General features: G+C 42.2%; 1 protein-coding gene across 1 annotated transcript; it reads right to left on the bottom strand.

Annotated features, from left to right (window-relative positions):
• Window positions 1–730: 730 nt before the first annotated feature.
• On the bottom strand, window positions 731–19887 carry LOC144206094 (retinol dehydrogenase 7-like). The gene is made up of 5 exons (XM_077730833.1): window positions 19760–19887; window positions 5961–6275; window positions 1381–1639; window positions 1148–1311; window positions 731–1082 (listed from the first exon to the last, which is right to left on the bottom strand). The coding sequence occupies exons 2-5, from the start codon at window positions 6271–6273 to the stop codon at window positions 859–861; spliced, it is 960 nt and encodes a 319-aa protein (XP_077586959.1). The 5' UTR covers window positions 6274–6275; window positions 19760–19887; the 3' UTR covers window positions 731–858.
• Window positions 19888–23887: the final 4000 nt, after the last annotated feature.

Raw genomic sequence — 23887 nt, 5'->3', positions numbered from 1 at the left:
TTATTAGTCTTACATTATTATATATTCGCTTGCAATGAAGAACATTTTGCTACATTTAGGATTATTAGTCTTACATTATTATATATTTACTTGCATTCGAGAACGCTTTACTTCATTTAGGATTATTAGTCTTACATTATTATATATTTACTTGCATTCGAGAACGCTTTGCTTCATTTAGGATTATTAGTCTTACATTATTATATATTTGTTTGCAATGAAGAAAAATGTTTTTGAAAAAACGTCGACCACTCACACTGTTGTTCACACCGCTCCCTTGGAGGACTGACTTGTTTTGACTTCTACCAAGGTGGTTCATACCGCTCCCTTGGAAAGACCCGGAGGATTCTCAATTGTTTTGACTTTTGTGATGCCTGTTGTAAAATCGTATGTAATAAATAAGCAAGGGAGGCGTCGATCGGCAGAATGATTCATGAAAGGAGGCGCGTCAGGATCGAATCTCTTGCAAGACACCGGTTGAGTTTGATGTTTCCCTTATATGAGCGTGCATCTGGGAATTCCTATTGGTGAACTAAAATTTTCGGCCAATTAAATATCCTGTTTTGAGTGGATTTTCAGAGGGTTAGAACGAATTAATTTGTTTTTAGTTCATTTCTATGAGAAACGTTTATTTGAGTTAAAAGTAAATCGACATACGAGCTCAGTCTCGGAATGAATTAAGCTTGTATCTCGAGGTAGCACTGTATATGGACATTGGCCTGAACATACCTAACATCAGATAAGGTTTTTAATAGGACAGAGTAATCATTCAACAGAGTTGACTTTCATAGAGAAACAAAAACTAATGTTGACTGATTGCAAATCAGACCAGGTGAAATGCTTGCAGATGTGTATTAATTATTCCAATGACTTTGCAATTGGAATGGCTTGCTTGGTCAGAATGTAGTCGGAGATGCAGGTTGGCATGTAGGACAGTGGCAACCAGAAAAGCTTGGCATCCCATCCTGGAGAATAGCGAGTTCGAGGGTGAGTGGCCGCTATTGCGTGTTCCATGCAACTGACGACTTTCATCAGATCTCCATCTGATATCTTTGCGACTTTGTCTGTTAGGATCGCTAGGGCTATAAAAGGTGGAGGAAGATGAGTAAAGCAACATTGTAAATAAATAATCAAACACAATACTCACATTTCTTAAGGTACTCCTGTCCATAGTCCTCTCTGACCTCCTGAGGCATCTTGTCCCACAGAAACGTTACATTTTTACTCAGAATTGCAGCATCAGTCACATTTGTTTTGAAGAACCCTGGCTCAATGCACAAGACTTTGATACCAAAGGGTGCCATATTTAGCCTAAGAGAAAACTGGACATAATCAATGCTTGTTTCAAAATATACAAAAACCTTTACCCTTGAGTTTCACCTGAGGCTATCGTTGAATGCCTCCACACCATATTTGGACAGAGTGTACGGACCGCCGGTGGGACTAATTCTTCCAAACACGCTGGCCACATTCACCACTCTACCCCTAGCCTTCTTGATGAGCGGTAGGATGCTCAGAGTCACAGCAATCACGCCATTTAGGTTCACGTCCAGCATAGACTTGTAGTCATCGATGGATAGCCAATCACATGGGGCTGTGGGAACAGCCACCCCTGCGTTGTTCACAACAGCCCACAGGCCTGGAAAGACGACAAGAGTAAGTGCGTATATAGAATATAGGCTTCGGTTTGAAAGTATAAATTTAAAATAGGGGTGTGACAATATAATGAAACGATTTACAGTAATACCTTGACATACAAACAATTTGAGATATGAGTAAAATTCCAAGCAAATATTTGCCTAAAGATACTAGACAAATTAGCCAGGGGCTGAGACATAAGAGACTGCTTATGATTTCAGCACACTGTCTTTCTTGCCGCATCTCCCTCGTGCAAAGATGTCTACAAGCACTAGGCGGACCATTGCAGGTTTTTGTTTTTTCTTTAGTCAGTGCAGAATTGAGGGAAAAATAACTGTCCAAAGCAACCCGGTGCAATGAAGGGCAGTGCAAAGAAAAGGCGTATGATGGCAATTTGGATTTGGATGACTTTATTCATCCCGTATTCAGGAAATTTCAATGTGGCAATAGCAAGAGGGTAATTAGACAGAACAGCAAAGCACAAAGTACAAAGCAAATCAAAGTAAATGGAATCAACAAGTTATTAAGACATAAAAACAGCAAAAACACAAAACGAGCAAGAGTGGATGGCCGGCTGCCGCTTAAACAGCGCCATTTAGGTTCCGGTAGCTAAAACAGATGCAGACTCAAAAAGAGGTTGTAAAGTTGGACAAAAACTAGAACCATACACAGGAAGTCTTCCACAAGATGGGGAACTTCTGCAGACTGTGACCGAGCTAGAGAATATGCAGAGTCACTCTTCCAAGCTTATCCGCACAGTTCCTCAGTAGTCTGGAGCTGAAGAAAACAGCAGCAGGGCAGAACTCCTCGACTCCGTTGCTGGTAAGTGCCGAAAGCTCTTCCATCTTATCCCACGATGGAATGGTGGGTCAGAAGCATTACCTCTTCTCCCGGCACTTTTGTCCAGCTCCAAAACTCCGGCGGCACCGAGGTGTTGCTCAATATTCTGCGTATTGTAACAGCTAGTCCCATTTGTGTAACAGCGTAGACATGGCTAACTGGTTCCAAAAAAAGTAGACGAAATAAGCAAGGCTAATAGAACAAGAAAAATTGTAAAAACAATAAAGTAAAACGTATAAAGTACAAAGTAAAGTAAAAAGAAATGCATTAAGAAATATTAAAATGTAATTTAAAAAAAGATGGAAGGGCTGTAAAACATGAAAAACAGAGTGTACAGAGCTACTGCCAATGGCTTCAGCATGAACATCGCCATCTTGAAATGGAGCATAAAATGATCGAAAAAAAGATTAGTGTTCTAGTGACTAAGCTGGCTCGCCAATACGTATAGAGAAGCAGGAAATTCGCCTCGAAAGCCGCGGTGAAATACATTTTCCTCTTTTCCTTAGTTATTGCACAGGAAGGTTTATATTTAGTGTAACGCTGGAATAAAACTTTACCTACTGATCAGTTACGCCTTGCAGTTCTTCCATGCCACCCTGCGTCAAGAAGCTGGTAGCAATGTACATGAGCGACCTGCAGATGAGCTTTGCCCTCCAGGAATTTACCACTGGGTGGCAGCAACTAGAAGTAGTAGTTGGAATGGGGTGCGCCACATCTCCAATCCTCTTTGTGGCAGCCTTTGAGGTAATCCTCATAGGAGCAAGACAAATGGTTGGAGGAATCAAATTACCATCTGGCCCGAGATTACAACCAAATAGGAGCTACATGGATGATGTCACCAGCCTCCTTCAGTCAGCAGCATGCACATCTCGATTGCTGAAGGCAATGGATGGACGACATCGTGGGCCAGGATAAAGATAAAACCCTCCACATCCCGTAGTCTGTCACTCAGAAGGGAGTCCGAAATGAAAACACCTTTGGGAGAGTAAGAATCCCCCTCTCTGATCAAGCCATCAAAAGTCTAGGGAGGCAGCACAATGCAGAACTGTCTGATAAACAAATGGAGAGGACCATCATGAGACAATTTACTGATGGTCTCTCAAAGATTGACGAGAGCCAACTCCCCGGAAAGTTCAAGGTCTGGTGCTACCGGTTCATACTCTATAGGATTGTTTCCCAACCTTTTTCGAGCTGCGGCACACTTGTTGCATTGAAAAAATCTCAAGGCACACCGCTAGCTGAAAATCAAATTTAAAACTAGGTCACCTATATCAATAATATAAAGTTTTATTAACAGGAATTAAATAATCCCCACCAAATTATTCCAAAATTTATTTTTCCACACTGATCAGACATCGTCAAAGTTGATGTCCGCAGACCCCGAAAGTCTTTTAGTTCGGCTGATGTTAAAATAATGTAAGGTTTTTTTTTAATCCTTATTTTAATTTTTGACATTTTTCCCCAATATAATGCAAAAGGTAATGTGCTCACAGAGACTTTACGTCGCCAAAAGTTGATGCCCCTGAAACCAAACAACTTCCGGTTCACGTACCGTGAAAACAGGAAAATGACTTAAATCTCGTAATAATATGACCTTTTTTTTCTTCCCAATATTACTTCAACCACCTAACATTGCGTGAAAAGCCATTTTGTACTTACACAGACTTGATGTCGGGAAAAGTCTTTAATCTCATAATATTACAATTTCAATCTTTTTATAGTACAAGATATGAATCATATTCCTATTTTAACCTTGTAATAGTTCAATTTTAATTTCATAATATTGAGATTTCTCGCTTAGATTATTACAATGTATGTCTCATTGTAATTTCCCGCGGCACACTGCGTGCACTGCTCTACAGAAGTGTAATGTGGCCCTTGAAAATGAGAAGGATCTCATCCACTATGAGCAAGATGGATGGAAAAGCCAATTTATTCAACGGGTAGTGGGTAGGTCTACCACGGTGCCTTTCCGAAATGGGCCTCTTTGGAATGAATGCACTGCAACTGCCACTGCAGTCTATCAGTCTGGGCTACTATGGCCCTTTTCTCATGGTCAGGAGTAAGACATGAGGGTTGAACTCAGCAGGCAGCTCTGATTCCCCACGAAGATCATCACCACATCACTCCGCCCAGTCATTGTGGTCCTCCAAGGCAAGAGCAGTGCACCTCTTAGAACTAAAGGTACTATCAGAGGAGGGGATTGAGGCCGCCTTCGAGTGCAAAAAGCCAAATACTTTGAGTTAGCAACTGAGTGCTAGGAAATTGGCTGGAAGTGCACCCTCTACCCAGTCGAGGTTGGCTGCCGAGGCTACGTTGGGCTGTCAACATCGCCCCCCTAAGGGGCGCAGGGGTGACTGGAGGCAACCTGAGGAAGACCATAAAAGAGCTGGCAGAGGAAATAAAGAAAGGCAGCTTTTGGCACTAGCTTAGGGGAAAGGACAAGACCCGGGGAAACAACAGCTAACCACAACGACGGCTGCAGGAGATAAGAGCTATAAGCTGCAGGGAGTGACAGGGAGACGTCTGTCACTGCTCCATCACCAGGAGATGTTCCAGGATTGAAGGAGCGAAACGGCCGATGACCCTGCAGCTGACACGTGGGCACTGGAAGGGGTGCGACAGGCAGCAATGCCAAGCAGAAAAAAAACACCTACCTGTACATCAACTGTGTGAAGGATTTTAAGTTCATTTAAGTTAAGTCTAAAGTTTGTTACGTTACGAGGAATCCGTCTCGCTCTCTTTTTCTCTCTCCCCTCCGTGCACTCTACATTGTACTGAATAATGTCTCATTGTATTTAGTTGGTTTCTTTTTAGAAATGTTGATTTGGGAATACAAGTAAATCGACATATAAGCTCGGTCCCCGAACGCATTAAGCTTGTATCTCAAGGTATAATTGCATTGCAATACTTTGTATCCCAAAAGGTTATCGGTGTGCTCCAGCCAAGAATCAATGTATATTGTATTACAAATGTGTCACTAATTAACAAACAAACAAACAAACAAACACAAACTATGGCAGCCCAGCGGCTTGAATGGTTAGCACCTCGGCCTCACCATTCTGGGGTCCTGGGTTCAAATCCAGGTCACGTCCACTTGAGTGGAGTTTGCATGTTCTCCCCGGGCTTGTGTGGGTTTCCTCCAGGTACTCCGGTTTCCTCCCACATTCCAAAAACATACATGGTAGGCTGATTGGACACTCCAAATAGCCCCTAGGTATGAGTGAGAGTGCATGGTTGTCCATCTCCTTGTGTCCTGCGATTGGCTGGCCACCGATCCAGGGTGTCTCCCGCCTCCATTTTTTCCTCACTTCAATTTTATTATATTTAAATCTTTTTTTATGATTACTTATGTGTGCACTTAATGGTGAAGCATTAAATCTCAATGTACTTGTGTTATTAAAGGAAAGGCATTTAATGCAATAAATGTATTAATAACTTAATCTAAGTAATGAACTCCTGCCCCCCTGTCATATACTCACCATGCTGTCCGACTTTGTTCTTAATCATGTCTGCAACTTTAGCAACACTTTCCATAGATCGAACATCCAAATGTGTCGTGGTCAAGTTTCCTGAGCAGGACTTCTTCAACTTTTCTTCACCCTTCTCAGTGTAGCAAGAGGCAATTACTGGAAAGCCAATCTTGTCCAGGTGACGAGCTAGGAGGTTTCCAAAGCCCGTGTCACAGCCAGTGATGTACACATATTTGTTCCCTTTGTCAGAGACCCTGGGAATCTCCCTGAACCAGCGGTACAAATAGTAGATCACTATGAATCCCAGCAGGTACAAATACATATCTGGAGGAAGACAGAATTAACCGGTAATTCTTCAACATATAAACAAAACTAAAATGTTAGCTACACAGCTTTTGGGTTTTGGGTATCTAAAGGAGATACATTGATTGATCTGGGAGCAAGTGCTGCAGCAATACAATTATCCTGATACCAATTCCAACACTTGTACACTGTTTAGTGGTACTGATACTGTCCCGACACAACATTTTCTTTTGAAAAAATATATTTCTTTTTTTATTAAATACAGTGGTACCTCGACTTACGAAATTCTCGCTTTGGTGGAGGCCCTTCCACCTAGGGAGCTAACGATAGTCCTTGTGATGCCTGTTGAAATCCCACTGGATGCTGATGTTAGCACGGCATTTAGCCTCCTGGTATCAACTGTAAAAAAACAGCCGCTTGACCACCCAAATGGAGTCCTTATTGTCGCCGGTGACTTCAACGAAGCATGTTTAAGGACTGTTCTGCCTATGTTTATTCAGCATGTGAGTGTGTCACACCAGAGGAGATAAAACTCTAGACCATGTTTATTCTAACATCAAACATGCTTATAGAGCCACACCCCTCCCTCTCTTTTCTGGATCCGACCATCTCTGCCTGTCCCCAACCCTCATACACCCCACGCCGGAGGCTAACAAGTAAACAAATAAAGATAATAAAAACATGGCCCATCGACGCCCTTTCTTAGCTACAGGACTGTTTTTCCTGCACGATGTGGTAACTTTTTGAACACCAGAACCCCCAGGACTACAAAGACACTGTTCTTTCCTATATCAAAAACTGTCTACAGAGAAGACGTCAACAAACGGTCTTTGTCGTTTTTGGTGAACAATCTCACTAAACACTACATAAAGCAAATAAATAGTCCTGGACTTTTGCAAACTCAGCACTGATCTGGCCCCACTACTCATGAATGGAGTATTCGTGTACAGGGTCCAGTCCTTCAAATTCCATGGGGTCCATGTCACGGACAAGCTCTCCTGGTCAACCAACACCATGGCAGTGGTGAAGAAGGCCCATAAATATCCCGAGGGTACTCAGAAGGAACAACTTGGACACCAAGATTCTGGTAACCTTCTATAGAGCCACTGTGGAGAGCACCGTGGCATACTGAATTACAGTGTGGCACGCTGGAACCATGGCAGCAGACCAAAAGGCCATGCAGAAAGTGATTAACACTTAGCCCAGGTCATCGGCTGCTCTCTGCCCTCACTGCATGACATTGCCAGCCCTTGCTACCTCAGCAGAGCCGGAACAATGTTAGGGACCCATATCACCCTGGTCACAACCTGTTCCAGCTGCTGCCCTCTGGCAGACGCTACAGATCTCACAAAGCACGGACAAATAGACTTAGGTACAGTTTTTTTTCCCCGCAGCCAATCATGACTCTGAACTGGCATTAGCATGACACACAATCCCTGATGTGTATGATGACTGATTGATGATTGATTGTAACAAATCAAAAGCTCTTGAGGAAAAATACTGTCTAAACTAGCAAAAAATCTAAGTCACAAAAACGCTTCTAGGAGGAATTAATTTCATAAGTTGTACCATGGGCGGGCCGGTGATCCCAGTGGTAAGCGCTTCGGCTTCACAACTCTGGTTCACCTGTGTGGCGTTTGCATGTTCTTCCCGGGCCTGCGTGGGTGTCCTCTGGGTATTCTGGTGTGCTCCCACATTCCAAAAAACATGCATGGTGCTTCGGTGGTGTAATATATTGATACTATAATGGTAAATTACATCAGGTTATAGAAGTGGGCTTAACCACCTGATGGTCATTACGTATTGCCGAGTGACCCGGATGTTGATGTGTTACATGGCTGTCTGTGAGTGTCAATAAATAGGCGGGGCACCATGGTGAGGTTAATTGGAAATCTCAGCGAATACAAAGAGGGTCATGTAGACTTCGGTCCTAATTGGAGAGGTTTGAGCAATGGAAGATTGTAAACAAAGTGGAGGACGGTAAGCAAACCAATGTTTTCCTGGCGGTAATAGGTGCAGAAGCTTACGGTCTGCTGAAAAACCTCTTCATTCCAGAGAAGCCAGGTAGCCTCTCGTATGATGTATGAGGCGGAAAATTATCACATTACATTCAAAACCACTGGGGATCGCGGACCGATTCAAATTTTAAAAGAAAGGAATCAGCAAGAAAACGAGTCTGTGTCAGATTATGTTGTGGCGTTAAAGCAGTTGTCCACCCACTGTGAATTTGGTCCTCATTTAGATGAAGCACTGAGAGACAGTTTCGTTAGTGGATTGACAGTGGAGGCTATTCGAGGTTACTTGCATAGTAAGATCTGACATTTAAAAAAAACATGCGGACTGTCGCTAACGATGGAAATGCCATCAAGAAATACATTGGAGTTCGCCAGCAAAATGGAATGACCTGCCACAGTGAATAGGATCGACAAGCAGAAAACTAGCAAAGGTGCGTGGAAATACCAACCAACCACCAGCAAATGGAAGAGTAAAACCACAAGTGAAAATTTCAGACCATAGAGAGCAGAAATTCACCAACCCTGTTACCGATGTGGCGGTAGCAATCACGAAGCTCAAGTATACCGGTTTAAAACAGAGACATGCTACAAATGTTCCAAAGTAGGGCACAGCAAGAATGTGTAAAATGAAATATAGGCAAGGACACACACGGTATGTAACTGAAAATATAAGTGAGACAACAGGAAATGTTGATGATGAATTGTTTGGGTCATATCCCTTGAATGCCGTGTATCCCGCAAATACAGTTGGAAGTTGGAAGAAGAAAATGACAGTACAGGTAAAATTAGAAGGAACTCCTCTAGAAATCCAACTTGACACAGGAGTTGCTGTAACACTTGTTTCTGAAAGAATATATATTGGAGGTGCTTCTCGCATCGGCCATTAAAAGTAAGTAAAGTGCAGCTGTCGACCTTTTCCGGTGAGAACATTCCTTTGATGGGACAAGTAACTGTTGAGGTAGAATATGGGAATCAGAGTGGTGATCTACCACTGGCAATCGTAAGAGGTGACAGACCAGGCTTCCTTGGCTGTAACTGGCTCAAAAATTTCAAACTAGACTGGGCAAACATCTTCTCAGTTAAACCAGGAAGGGGCTGTGACAATTCAGATTCTGAAGAGAAGCTAATGGGCCAGTGCAAAAAGTATGCCGACCTGCTGGAAGAGCATCGAAACCGGCAGAAGGAAATGGGGGTGCTGCAGAAGAAGCAGACAGGTGGCGGAAAAGGACGGCCTGGGGAGCGAACACAGCAAGGCCATCCTGGCACGAAGCAAGTTGGAGAGCCTCAGCAAGAAGCTGCAGAGGAGGCACAATCGCTCGCTCAAGGACAAAGGCCTACAGAGAACCCGTCTGGAGGAGGAGAAGCGAAAAAAGGTGACGTCCCACATCCTGCCACGCTCTACGACATCAAAGTTCAGATGGAGCAACAAAACAAAAGGAACGCCAGTCTGCAGCAATAGAATGTCGAGCTGGCCGAGAAGCTGTTGGGTTTATTCTGTATGACTATTATACATATATGTGTAGTTATTCATTTGGTCCTTTGGAGCTTTGGAGGTCAATATACCGGCGCAGGAACCCAGGCGCTGCTGTCCGACATCTGGATTAAGAACGTGCACGGCGTCTTCAACACCCTTTTCCGGGCTGGAGTTTTTCGGAGGGGGCGCCTGGATTCCCAGGGGTTGAAGACTTTTCCTGCTGGAGGGAGACATTTGGTGCGATCTCGGGTAAGTCCACATTAATGTCTGCATGTTGTGACGGAGTTTTCCAAATGTGTTAAAGGGGCATTGAATGTGAAGGTCCATTCTGGGTATTGTGACTCGCGTCCTGCGGTCACCAAATCAGTTGCAAAATCCCTTCCAACAGATGTGCATGACCGGTTGACCAAGTCGGGGGGAACCGTGGGGGAATGGTCAAAAACATAGTGAAAAACACTATCACCGCTCGAGAAGCCGCTAATGAATGACATGATGCTTGAACAATATCCCATGATCGAGGTTGCAACCCTAATGTGGAGAGTGAGCAACCCCGTGATATTTTGGTGGTTAGAACTTGGACTCAGGACGACGTGAAAAAAGCCGTAGACGGCGTCACGCCGCACAAAATAGACGTGGGGGAATTTGTTTGCAAATGTAGGATATTAGACGGTCGTATCACTTGAATGGAGTAAAAACGCAGCAGATTTGGATGGCCGTGTTAAAAGGTGATTGGCATGCTATTAGTGGAAATTGGGATCTAAAATCTGATTGTGGGCCATTAGATCATGATAGCCTCTGCGGAGGAAGAAATCTTCTACCAAGATATAGAAGGAGGGCATAGAAAGTTTAACAGGAATAACTGGAGAAAAGATGCGGGAAGGTTCAATAAAGATCAGAAAGTCAAAAGTAAGACATGTTGGATTTGTGGGAAAACTGGGCACATTTCGCAGGATTGCCCAGACAACAGAGCCTCCAGGGCTGGGATTCAATCAGCATGGCTAGGCGTGAGGCCTGGGCACAGTGGGAAAAACGATGATGTTGAGTATGGGGGAGTGGAGCTGAATTTAGCGGAAATATTGGCGCTTGATACAATAAACCTGAGATTACATTGTTTGTGAATGGGGTACGGTTGAAGTTTTTGTGTGATACTGGAGCTTGTAAAACTGCAATTAGAGTGGATATTCCGGGAACTCGGCACATGAAAAAGAAGGTTTATGTGACGACAGCTGGTGGGCAGGTCGCTGCTGTTTCAGAGATGTTTCCGGTTTGGATAAGGGATACGGAAGGGGAAACATGTAAGATGTCGGTGTTGGTGGTGCATGAGTGTCCTGTCAATTTTCTGGGTAGGAATGGCCTGTTACAATTAGGATTGGCGTTAATCCCCTCCGCTAGTGGAAATATGGTGGTTAAAAGGCGAAGGGAAATTAATTGTGGCCAATTAAATGTTTTGCAGAGGTGCCAACCTGCTTTCTTTTACTATACTCTGGATGTGTCTGATAATACGCCGGCTTGCGTGGGAAACTGTTTGTTATCTGCAGCCGCTGTTTTTTTTGAGATGCAGGAGAGTGTGGAAAGCATAGACTCCCTCCATGTTATGATGTGGTGCAAAATGACGGAGGGGCCTGACGAAATTTATGAAAACAAATTGAGACAAGTCACGCCGTCTGAGATTAAGTTAGAATATCTGTACACGAACGGTATTTCTACAGTTGTGGCTGGGGTCGAGTTGTCAGGAGAGTATAAGACTCTTTTTCTTGAGTGGGGAACTCCACACATTGTATTATACAAGCCATACAACCAGGAAAAGGAGGTGATATGTGACTTTATACAAACAGCCCGCGGGACAAGTGATTGGATGATGTTGGATACAGGGCTTGAGTATAGCGAAAGTACGGAAACATACAGAAAGGCGGTGTTTCAAACTGTGGGGGTGAATGTGGGAATTTACCTGCTATGACTAACACAACCAACTAAGGAAGTATATCTGTTATCGGAAGAGGAGGAGGAGCTGTTAGCAACAGTCCCTCCTGAGGTAGGGTCTAAAGGACCTTCCGATGTAGGGCTCGTTAAAGGGGTAATACAGGTAGTGATTAGACCAAAAACTGATTTTAGGCCATGCATACGACAATATCCACTAAAACCTGATGCCTTAAAGGGAATAAGTCCAGTGATAGAAGATTTGTGAAGGCCGGGGGTGATTATTGAATGTGATGATTCACCTTGTAATTCCCCCTTTTTTCCAGTAAAAAAGGCGGCTCCTTCTGTGGGATGGAGGATGGTTCAGGATTTACAAGCGGTAAACTCTGCAGTTATTCAGCGTGCGCCGTGTGTGCCGGACCCACACACACTTCTGAATAATTTGGATCCAGAGGCGGCATTTTTTACGGTGATTGACATAAGTAATGCTTTTTTCTCCATCCCAAAAGATCGAGATAGTCTATATTGGTTTGCGTTTACGTTTGGTAGGAAAAAATACACTTTTACAAGATTACCACAGGGATACTGTGAAAGACCCACGATATATTCACAGATAATGAGTAGCAGTGTGGCAAGATTCCAACCACCGGGAGGTAGCCAGATTATTGTGTATGTGGATGATGTCCTAGTGGTGTCGCCTAGTGTGGACGTGTGTAAAATGGACACTGTGACATTGATAAGACACCTGGCGTTGGAGGGCCACAAAATAAGCAGAAACAAATTGCAGCTTTGTAAAGAGCAAGTGAAATATTTGGGACATAATCTGGTGAAAGGTGGGAAAAAGATTTTGGATGACAGGAAAAGGGTGGTGTTGGACGCACCCAAGCCGCTAACTAAAAGGCAAGTAATGTCATTTTTGGGTCTTACTAATTACTGCAGGGCGTGGGTTCCAAATTATGCAGAAATTTTCCCCCCTTTCTAAATTGATGAATGAAGAGGGGTTAAAGATGTGCTCGGCTCTGAATTGGACAGCAAAGGCTGAGAAGGCGTTTTGTACGATAAAGCAGATGCTAGTTGCTAGTGGGATTTTGGCATTACCTAATTATAATAAACCTGTTGTGCAAATGGTGGACTGTAGAGAGGGAGTATATGACGTCTGTGTTAACTCAGGATTTCGGAGGAAAGTTGAGGCCTGTTGCATATTTGTCAACCAAATTAAATAAAGTGGCCTGCGCACTTCCTCACTGCGTGCGTGCGGTTGTGGCTGCTTCCATGGCAGTGGAGAGCAACGACACAATAGTACTCTTTCATTCTTTAACCCTTAGGGTGCCGCATGCAGTGGCTGCATTGTTGTTACAGACTAATATGAAATTTTTGTCTCCAGCCAGACGTTTGTCTTGCATAGCCATTTTGCTTTCACAACCGCATCTCACACTCGAGAGGTGCGTTAAAATTAATCCTACTTAAGCTACTTTGTTGCCAATTCCAGGGGATGGGGAACGGCATGATTGCCAAGCATTAGCTGAAGAGGCTACGAGGTGTAGGAAAGATTTGAAAGACCAACCACTGGACAGCGGTGAGGTCCTATTTGTTGATGGTTCTGCTAGGATGGATGAAATGGGAAAAGTAAGGGCAGGGTATGCGGTTGTGACCGCGACTAAAGTTTTAAAGGCAGAACCATTGCCGTCAAATTACTCAGCGCAAGCAGCGGAATTAGTTGCATTGACGGAAGCATGCATCTTGATCACCAATGGTGTTGTTACGATTTATACAGATAGTCCATATGCGTACTCGTCGTGCCATGTTTTTGCTAGTTATTGGGCAAATAGGGACATGGTCTCGTCTACGGGTAAAGCAGTGACTCATGCCAAATTATTACAACAGCTGATAGCTGCGGTTCAGCTTCCAAAACAAATCGCTGTTTGTAAATGTGCGGCACACACTTCAAAAAAGGATCAGGTTTCCCTGGGAAATGCCTTTGCTGATAAGACGGCGAAGGAAGCAGCAGGGAAACCCTTTATTGGGATGACTGACTCTGTATATAAAAACAATATACTATCGGATGACATTTTAGCGAAAATGCAGTTACATAGTCCACAATTGGAATTCAAAAAATGGATTGACAATGGGGCAAATTAGGAAAATGGGGTTTATACCAGTATTGATGGGAAGCCAATCTTACCAAGAAACTTGTTTAGGTGGGCTGCTATTTTGAGTCATGGGAAGTCACGTCTCAACAGGGCGGATGGTGGCCTTAGTACAACGCCACTACAAGACATACGGTTTTAATCTATATGCAAAACATTTCTGTAGAGCATGTTTGATTTGTGCTCAGCATAATTCCCAAGGGGCTGTACGGCTAAAACGCGGAGAATTCCCAAAAGCTACATATCCATTTCAAAAGATACATATGGATTTTATTGAATTAAGTAAGAGTCCAGGGAAAAAATACTGTTAGGTCATTGTGGATGCCTTTTCAAAATGGGTTGAGATCTTCCCAGCAAAAACCGCGGACACTTTAACAGTAACGAAGGCATTATATAAGAATATCCATAAATATTATTTATTCCAAGAAAACCATCTATAGTGATAATGGTACCCATTTTGTTGATAGGATAATTGAAGGAGATGGCACTAGGTTCCATATTTCGCTGCAAAATCATTGTGCATACCATCCACAATCAGCTGGCCTTGTCGAAAGAATGAATGGAACCATAAAGAATAGACTAAAAAAATGCATGGATGAAACAAAAAGGCCATGGAGAGAATGTATTGATTTAGTAAAATTATATACGTATTAATATCACAGCTTCAAATGTATTAACCCCATATGAAGTCGTGTTCGGTAGACCTTACAAATTGCCATTATTCACTACACAATGGGAATTGGATGATGAGATAAATTTAGCAGACTACATGAGGAAATCTTTAGAAAAGCGCACCGAGCTTAAGTTACCAGAGGGAGATTTTGCTTCTCAACAGGAAACGGACGGAGCGACGGTGGTTCCTGGAGACTGGGTGCTGATACGCAGCATAAAAAAGAAGCATTGGAGCGACGCGAAGTGGGAGGGTCCATACCAAGTGTTGCTACCCCACCCCAACTGCTATCAAGATAGCTGAGAGAGCTACCTGGATCCACCTTTCACAGAGTAAGAAGGTTATCTCAATTGAAACGTTCCAAGGGGAAACTCTCCCAACAAAACCAAAAAGTCATGTTGAAAACAAAAACAATCATTGCCCTTAGGGCAATGGGATTGATGTTTGTGATTATATTCCCATCCACAGTAGGGCTGCTTTCTACATTTGGAGAAAAAGGAGGAGGTGTTTCAGTTGAGGTACACCTTCTTACAAAAGGGTAAAAAGGGAAGCTGTCCCTGGGAAAAAAAAATATACGACATGACAACACCCACTAAATCAAATTTGCAAACGTGTTTTAAAGATATTGTTCCAAGAGAAAACGTGCATACAATATTCTGTTTTCCAAACAATTAGACTGCGGAAATCTATCTTTTCTGGGAAAAATTAACTTTAGAAACACGGTTATCCAAAACAACATACAAGGGATCAGCCTATGGGGAGGGTATGAGGTGTATATAACGGCTCAGAAACTGGTCAAAATTGTAAAGCTTGGAGTACACGACCTTGCGCGAAAACCATCAGGTCCCTGTTAAAATTAACCCATACGTTGGGAGGATTGCAGAAAGTCATCCAGACGGAAACATTTAAATGCGGAAAAGAGCCTTGTCAAATGTATTTCCTAAGACCATGGGCAAGTGGAGAAGACATGTTTTTCAAATTTTACATTTGGGTCTCAGCAGAAATAACCACACTTATGGATCTGGAGGGAGAAAATTTGGAGAAGGGGACGCCCGGGTCGGCCGTAATCAGATTGAAAGGGAAAATGACCAGGGATGAGGAATTCATTACTGCGACAGGGGTTTCCCAAACATGTAATAATTGGGGCTATAAATCAATCTTGTATAGCATGTATGGGGCCTCGGCCTCTCTTACGAATAGTACCCGCGCAGTGGCTTACCAGTGTCTGTTTTTCCATCTACAGTGGAAGAGATACAATTGGCGGCTCAGACTGGTGGGATAAGACCTTTGGAAAATATAAGGATTTGGCTACATCTATTGTGGTGACTACCGGCATATTTACCACTATCCTACCATTGTGTGGGTGCTGTCTTATCCCCTGTTTGCGCTCCTTGCTAAGCCGACTTATAACTACTGCAATTGCCCCTACAAATTCTAAAGTACATGAGTTGTATCTTATGAGACATGTCGGGGAAAGCAGTGAGGTCCAGGAGTACGGTAATTCCGAGGACCAATTGAACGAATATGATTATGTTCTTTCTCTTTCAGACCAGCCATGGGAGTAAGGAGTAGGCGGGAAAAATCACACTCACCCGACATTTCCATTTAGTGATTACTAAGAAATGATTAATAACATACATATTACAAATAGTAGAGAGAGAGAGAGAGAGAGAGAGAGAGAGAGAGAGAGGGAGAGAGAGAGAGAGAGAGAGAGAGAGAGAGAGAGAGAGAGAGAGAGAGAGAGAGAGAGAGAGAGAGAGAGAGGGGGGGGGGAGAGGGAGGGAGAGAGGGAGGGGGAGAGGGAGGGAGGGAGCGGGAGGGGGAGGGGGAGGGGGAGGGGGGGAGAGTTGAGAGGGGAGAGGGGAGAGGGAGAGGGAGAGAGAATAAAAGGATCTGATCACAGATGCCTCCATTATTGAAAATTGAACTTGGAAATACTAATTGATAAATCGACCTGTCTTCTTTTCAAGTACATTTTACTCATTTTCTTTTGATTTATTGTCAAAGTTACGGGCTAAAAGTACACTAAGACTTTTATTTGTTTGATAAAAATTACCATCTAAAGTAGTAGTAGTAGAAATTTAGATATTAAATTCTTGCAAATATAATTTTGAGAGCTGGTTTCAATAGTACTTAGATATTAAACTCTCTTTTGATTCAACAGTAGATATTTAGTTATTAAACTCTCTTTCTCATGAATCAACAGTAGATAATAAACTCTCTTTCTCATGAATCAACAGTAGATATTTAGATAGTATACTCTCATGAATATAATTTTGAGAGCTGGTTTCAATAGTACTTAGATTTTAACCTCTCTCATGAATCAACAGTAAATGTTTAGATATTTGTTGGGTTTATTCTGTATTACTATTATACATATATGTGTAGTAATTCATTTCTTTGTTAAATCATTAAAAGTCTTTCTATTGTTCGGCTCGAGGTCATACACTGCGGCCTAGTCCACTCTCACATGGACTTCTCCAAGGATTGTTGACGCTACATCTCACCTAGTATCGGGCTGTGAGGGTTGTTGATCGGGCAAGGACTCGATATCTGCCATTTCCAGCAACGGAGCCCATAACAAAAATGTTGTTTCTGCCACATCCATAACACTCGTGACGCACTTCGGGCTTCTTTATGTAATTGTTATATGATTGTTAGGTCAAATGAAGGCGTGATTGTTTTATCTCAAATGCCTTAAAGCTGTACGCAAAATACTGTTCGAGAGGATACTTTTGAAGATCTCCTCCCTTAAGGTTTCTTATTTGTGATCCAATCTATTTAATTAAATGTCAATAATTGAATAATCTGCCTGCAGTTATTGATAATTAAAAGAAGGGTAATTTTTAATGAACCTATCAATATTAAACTCTTGTTGAGAGCTGTTTTCAACAGTACTTACTCTCTGTCATCATTTGACTGGCGACCAAAAGACAGGGACCAACGGGACCAAACGTCCGGCGACCAAACGTCTGGGTGACCAAACGTCCGGGGACCAAACGTCTGGGGACCAAACGTCTGGGGACCAAACGTCTGGGGACCAAACGTCTGGGGACCAAACGTCTGGTGACAAAATGTCCGGGTGACCAAACATCCGGGCGACCAAACGTTTGACTACCAAACATCCGAAGACCAAACGTCCGGTGACCAAACGTCCGGTGACCAAACGTCCGGTGACCAAACGTCCGGTGACCAAACGTCCGGTGACCAAACGTCCGGCCAGGCCAATTCTGTGATATGCAGGGTATGATGACAATTAGGCTTTTATTGTTAGTTGAGTCAGTGATGATGACAAAGCCTATGTCCGATTATTATTATTATAGCAAATATTTGCTCGAAATCATAGAGAGCCTCTCGCGGCCTGGACACCTTGTCTCATATCTCAAGGTGAATAGTTGCTCTTAATTTTACTCCTATCTCAAATTCCTCATATGTCGGGGCACCTGTATGCAAAGGTATTACTGTAGCTTGAAGTACGCAGGCAGGCTATTTTTAGCGTCAGTTCTTTTTACCCCAATAACAGGAACGTCCGCTGGCGGTCACAGTCCCGTTACTACTGCTGCTTTGACATTGCGAGTAAAAAATGAAGCCGAATTTATTTAATGTTCACAAGTTGTGGCGTGATTAAATTCATTATTACATTTGTTATAACTTTATATATTATAATACATAAGAGAAAAATTAAAATGGGTTGCCCGGTGGGGCGAGTGGTTAGCGCATCGGCCTCACAGCTCTGGGTTCAAATCCAGGTCATGTCTATCTGTGTTCTCCTCGGGCCTGCGTGGGTTTCTTCCGGGTACTCCGGTTTCCCCTAAATTGCCCCTTGGTAAGGCTATGTGTGTGCATGGTTGTCCTTTGTCTACCCCCAATTCAGAGTGTCCCCCACCCCTGGCATGTAGACAGCTGGGTTTGGCTCCAGCACCCCCTGTCACCCTAATGAGGATAAAGTGGTTCAGAAAATGAAAATACTTTTAAAAACCTGTTTCATGTAAATATATGCAACAAGAGTGGATAATAAGAAAATCCAAAATGTGGCATAAAGTACGTGACCAAATGCATACAATTTCAACTCATAATTTTTATGATAAAAATATAGTCTTTCCTACATAGTCGAAACGATGCATTTTCCCGGCATAAATTCATTCACCCATTCATTTTTCATTTTATCCTCACTCGGGTTGCGGGGGTTGATGGAGCCAATCCCAAGGGACTTCGGGCCGCAGACGGGGTAAATAGACACCCTGAATAGACCCATTAATTCTCTCGCTCATACCTCGGGCAATTTAGAGTGTCCAATCAGCATACCATGCATGTCTTTGGAATGTGTGAGGAAACCGGAGTACCTGGAGAAAACCCACGCAAGCATACATGCAAAATTCACACAGGTGGACTGACCTGGCTTTGACCCCAAGACCCTAGAGCTGAGGCCCCTGGGCCAACCCACGGCATAATGAAGAAAAATAGAAATTGCTCATTCATCCATTTTCCGTGCCACTTATCTTCACAAATGTCGCAAGGACGCACTGGACACAATCTTAGCGAACTAGGAATTTGACCCCTCTATCAGAACTGTGAGGCCGAACAGCCACTCACTCGCCACTCTTGACCACGTTCAAACATTTGTACTAAAGAGTTACACAAGTGCCTAAAAAGTTTATCGTGTTCCCAGATTAAGAATGCAGCACATATTCATGGGTTACCATTGACAATAATAGCCCAATTCATTTAAACTGGGAGGACTGGTTGCAAATAGTACTCATATTTTTGATCTGTTGACGACGAGAGATGTGCGATGAATTTTTATCTGGTGGTCAAATTGGATTGAGGGTCGGTCTTTCGTTGTCATTGGCAGTGAATTAATAAATTATTTTAAAAAGATTTTGAAAAAAATTAGCTCTGGTAGACATCATGATACTAATGAATTGGGACAAATATGGTGCAGAATATGACCTTTAGCCCAATTTTTGAACACTGTGCTCACCAAGTTGACTTCACATTAACAGACTCACTTTGGCACTCATTTGCAACACCACTTCGGGTGTTTGGGTTTCAGATTTCAGAAAATAAATACTTGGTCATCACCACTTCATACGTACGCATAGTTTGTTCAATCTCAATTTATGATATACAAATTTAAAAAAGATACTTAATTACAATTTTTTTCTTTCATTAGTGGCCATCCAATGAACAAACTGAATTTATTTAAATAAAGTATTTTCAATACACACCAAAAACCAAGTAACAAAAGGCCAAAATGCAAAAAGAAATGCAAGTTATCTTACCGGTTGACAAGAGGACGACCAGAGAACTGTGAAACAATGGGCTTCTCTGTTCTATTAATGTATAATCGATTTCTCCTACTTTTCCAGCCCTTTCTCTCCTTTAAAAAAAAAATCAGATTTATGTTCTTGGGAGCAAAATGGCGCCCCTCACTGTTAAAATAGCCAAATTGCAATTGGTCACGCCTTTTTTAAAAATGTCTCATCTCATTTTCTGAATCACTCTATCCTCACAATGGTCGCGGGGGGTTCTGAAGCTAATCCCAGCTGATTTTGAGCCCGAGGCAGGGTACACCCCGAACCGGTGTCCACCCGATCGCAGGGCACGAGGAGACCAACAACAATTCACGCTCACACTCATACCTAGCAGCAATTTAAATTGTCCAATCAGCCTACCATGCACGTCTTTGGAATGTGGGAGGAAATCGGAGTGCCTGGAGAAAACCTACGCAGGAGAACATGTGAACTCCACACAGGTGGACTGACCTGAATTTGAATCCAGGCACGTTTTTCCTAATGGGGTCTGATTTTCATTATTTCTCGCCAAGTCCCTTGTTGCTTTCCTTTGCCTCCTGCCTACGTTATTAAAGTATAATTTGAGCACCACTTCCCTCATCTTCGCCTGCTTTTCTGCGATTGGGTCCTATTCCTAGTTACCTCACCTCGACGTCTTGTCACAGACGTAACAAAAACATAAAGGATGAAAATTAACTTGAAGAAAATAAAGACAGTTGGTGAGATAAAATATTCATTCATTTTTCATTCATTTTCTGAACCACTCCATCCTCACTAGGGTCGCGGGGGCACTGGAGCCTATCCAACCTCACTTCGGGGGACACCGTGTATCGGTGGCCAGTCGATCGCAGGGGCACAAGCAGACAAACAACCATTCATACTGACACCCATACCTAGGGGTGATTTAGAGTCCAATCAGCGTATGATGCATGTGTTTGGAATGTGGGAGGAAACTGTAGTACCCATAAAAAACCCACGCAGGCAATTCAAACTTCACACAGGAGAACCGGCCTGGATTTAAACCCAGAACCCAAAGCTGCCAAACTCAATCGACCCCATTTCAGGAGTACCCTTGTCCCACTTGCTACGTAGCAACACCGTGTCACTGAAAGATGAGCATTTATGGTCACCCACTGACCCACTAAACCATCCACCAATGCACCGATTCACCCAACCACCCACAAAACATTCAAACCACCCACCTACCCAAAAATCCACCCACCAACCCAACCATCCATCCATCCAGTCATTCATCCGACTACAGAACAAATCTGAAACACAATACCACACGGCTCACAAAATAGGTTTTACGACGCCCAGGTGGAAAAAAATAAAAGCATTTAATTCTGTGTGTACAGTATGATAAAGGTACAAAGTGCTTGTGAGGCAAAACAACTCCGGGGATGAGATTGGACCCAAATATGTGACACCACTGATTTAAAATGTATCTAGAACATAGTAGTTCATATTACCTTCATTTGTCTTTGACATTTGAACCATATTTAAATGTCAAAAATTTTAAAACCACATGATGATTTCAATTCAGATATATACTATAATTTTTGGACGAATATAGAAATTAATTCTCCATTCTGTTCTTATACATTATGGTGGCCATTTGTGGACTTTACCAAAGGGAGTGGAGGAAGCAGGACAAACATGAAGTGAATGACCTCAGGAACATTGTCTCCTTTAATCAGTTGTTTGAGGAGGAAGAATTCACTTTGTAGTGCTTATGGTTAGTACTAGGAATAAAAAATGTGTCACTAGTTAGGTTATTCAGCTCTAGACAAGGTGTGCCATTGCCTACAGATGGCAAACTTAGATGACCCCCCCCCTATGTTACATGTTATTGTCTATTTCAAATGATTATTATTGGAGAGATCCTTTAAAAATCAACCCCCTTTTTTAATTTGTTTTTGTATTTTTTTTCCTGTCCACTTTTTCAGCGTGCCATTCAAAATTCAAAACGTTCAAAATTTAGGCCAGACAACCTCTCCTGGTTTTGTTCCTAATGTTTATGGTAAAAACGCAGGTGAGGCACAGACGTTCAATTCATTTAAACTGGAAAGACTGGTTGTGAATGATCATGCTTCATTGGCAATGATGGCGCTGGACTTTCGATGCTTTTCATTTGCCCGTCCCCAGTCAAAATGGATTGGAAGTCGAGGTACCGTCAATGAGCCACTGAAGAAAGTGATTTGAAAATTCCCCCAAATTAATTGCAATTGACAGAAAAAAATAATTCTATAAGAAGTGACTCGTGGCAAAGCAAGCATCTCCATGCAGTTTTCCTTTTCAAATATGTTTTTCAGATGGAATTTACCATCCAGTATTTACACCCCATTTTACAAAGACTGTTTTACTGCCTACAAATTATTTCTACAAATGACACACAAAAGGGTTTGGGTTATAGGTTAGGACCAGATAAATTCGTTCTAGCAGATAATAAAGCCATGTTGACATCTGGCAGCTATTTTAGTGGAAACACCCAGTGGCGGGCCATGCATTTAAAACCTATGCCTTCAATCCTCCATGCGTGTACATACACAACGACTGGTGCTGCAACAGTAGGATCATTAACACTCACTGTTCCCCCGATTTAGAGCTCTAGGCAGTTCGGTGCAGGCCCTTCTATCTACCTAGGGAGCTAACTATGGTCATTGTAACGCCTGTTTACATCTCACTGGATGGTAACGTTAGCAGGGCACTTAGCCTCCCGCTAGCGGCACACGTTCTACTTGCCGAAAGACATTTAGCCGACTGACATTTGGCCAAAGGCCAACTCGCCAAAGGGGCATCTGGCCGAACGTAGAATCAGCCGAACGACTGATAGGCGGACCAACTATCTAGCCGAATATATATATATATATATATATATATATATATATATATATATATATATATATATATATATATATATATATATATATATATATATATATATATATATATATATATATATATATATATATATATATATATATATATATATATATATATATATATATATATATATATATATATATATATATATATATATATATATATATATATATATATATATATATATATATATATATATATATATATATATATATATATATATATATATATATATATATATATATATATATATATATATATACATATACATATATATACATACATATATATATATATATACATATATATATATATATATACATATATACATACACACACACACACACACACAGCGGACGCGAGATTCTGCTCACAAGAATATCACGGGCACTGTCTCTCTCCCTGCAACTCCCTCGTGTATAAATGCAGAGATGCATTTTTTCAGTGTTTTTTCCCCCTGTTAGTCAGTGGGAATGGCGTGTATACTACTTCTCGTTGGCAAGTGGTCGTGTGTTATCCTGTTGTCAGAACATGTGTATGCATCATTTTTGGCAATATTTTGAAGGGAATACAAACCCAAACAACCCTCAATATCGACAGTCCAATATAGTCAGTGTGTAGGCGGGGAAAAAAAGAGCCACCCCGGCCGGGAGAAGAAAGGTATCAAAATGTCAAACTAAATTAGAATTAAGTTTATTGTTAGGTTCAATTAAACTTATTTATGAGTGTGTCTCTCATTATAATCCAATTTGTGTAAATTTGTTAAGAGTGCTTTGACATGCAAAAAAAAATGCAGAGGACACTCTGAACTGGTGGCCAGCCGATTACGGGGCACAAGGGCACAGACAGCGCTGCACACTCACACCCATACCTAGGAGCAATTTAGAGTGTCCAATCATCTCATAATGCATGTACATGTAATGTGGGAGGAAACCCACACACAACCAGTGAGAACATGCATACTCCACCAGGTTGACATTACCTGGATTTGAACCCAGTAATTTAGATCTCTGAGGCCGGCGCACTAACCACTCACGCCAACAGATCCACCACTGATAATGTATATCTTGTTTGTATTATCACTCACAGTCTATTCACAGTGCACAAGTGCTCCTATGTCCAGTACATATTCAGGACTTATCTTGGGACTAATTTTACACGTTCGCCATGGTTGTCCAGGAATGCAGGAGATATTTCAACTCTTTCTGAAGGATCCTGCCATTATTCTCA

Source organism: Stigmatopora nigra, chromosome 1, assembly GCF_051989575.1.
Source record: "Stigmatopora nigra isolate UIUO_SnigA chromosome 1, RoL_Snig_1.1, whole genome shotgun sequence".
Lineage (NCBI taxonomy): Eukaryota > Metazoa > Chordata > Actinopteri > Syngnathiformes > Syngnathidae > Stigmatopora > Stigmatopora nigra.
The sequence above is the reverse complement of the archived record's forward strand: the minus strand, read 5'-3'. Positions and strand labels throughout refer to the sequence as shown.

Bases quoted from the DNA above. Each gene is read 5' to 3' on its own strand.
- LOC144206094 (XM_077730833.1), bottom strand. From the start codon at position 6,273: ATGTATTTGTACCTGCTGGGATTCATAGTGATCTACTATTTGTACCGC. The intron at 1,640-5,960 runs GTGAGTATATGA...TCGTCTTTCCAG, and splicing joins GAACAAAGTCGGACAGCATG to GCCTGTGGGCTGTTGTGAAC. The intron at 1,312-1,380 runs GTGAAACTCAAG...GTTTTCTCTTAG, and splicing joins GCATTCAACGATAGCCTCAG to GCTAAATATGGCACCCTTTG.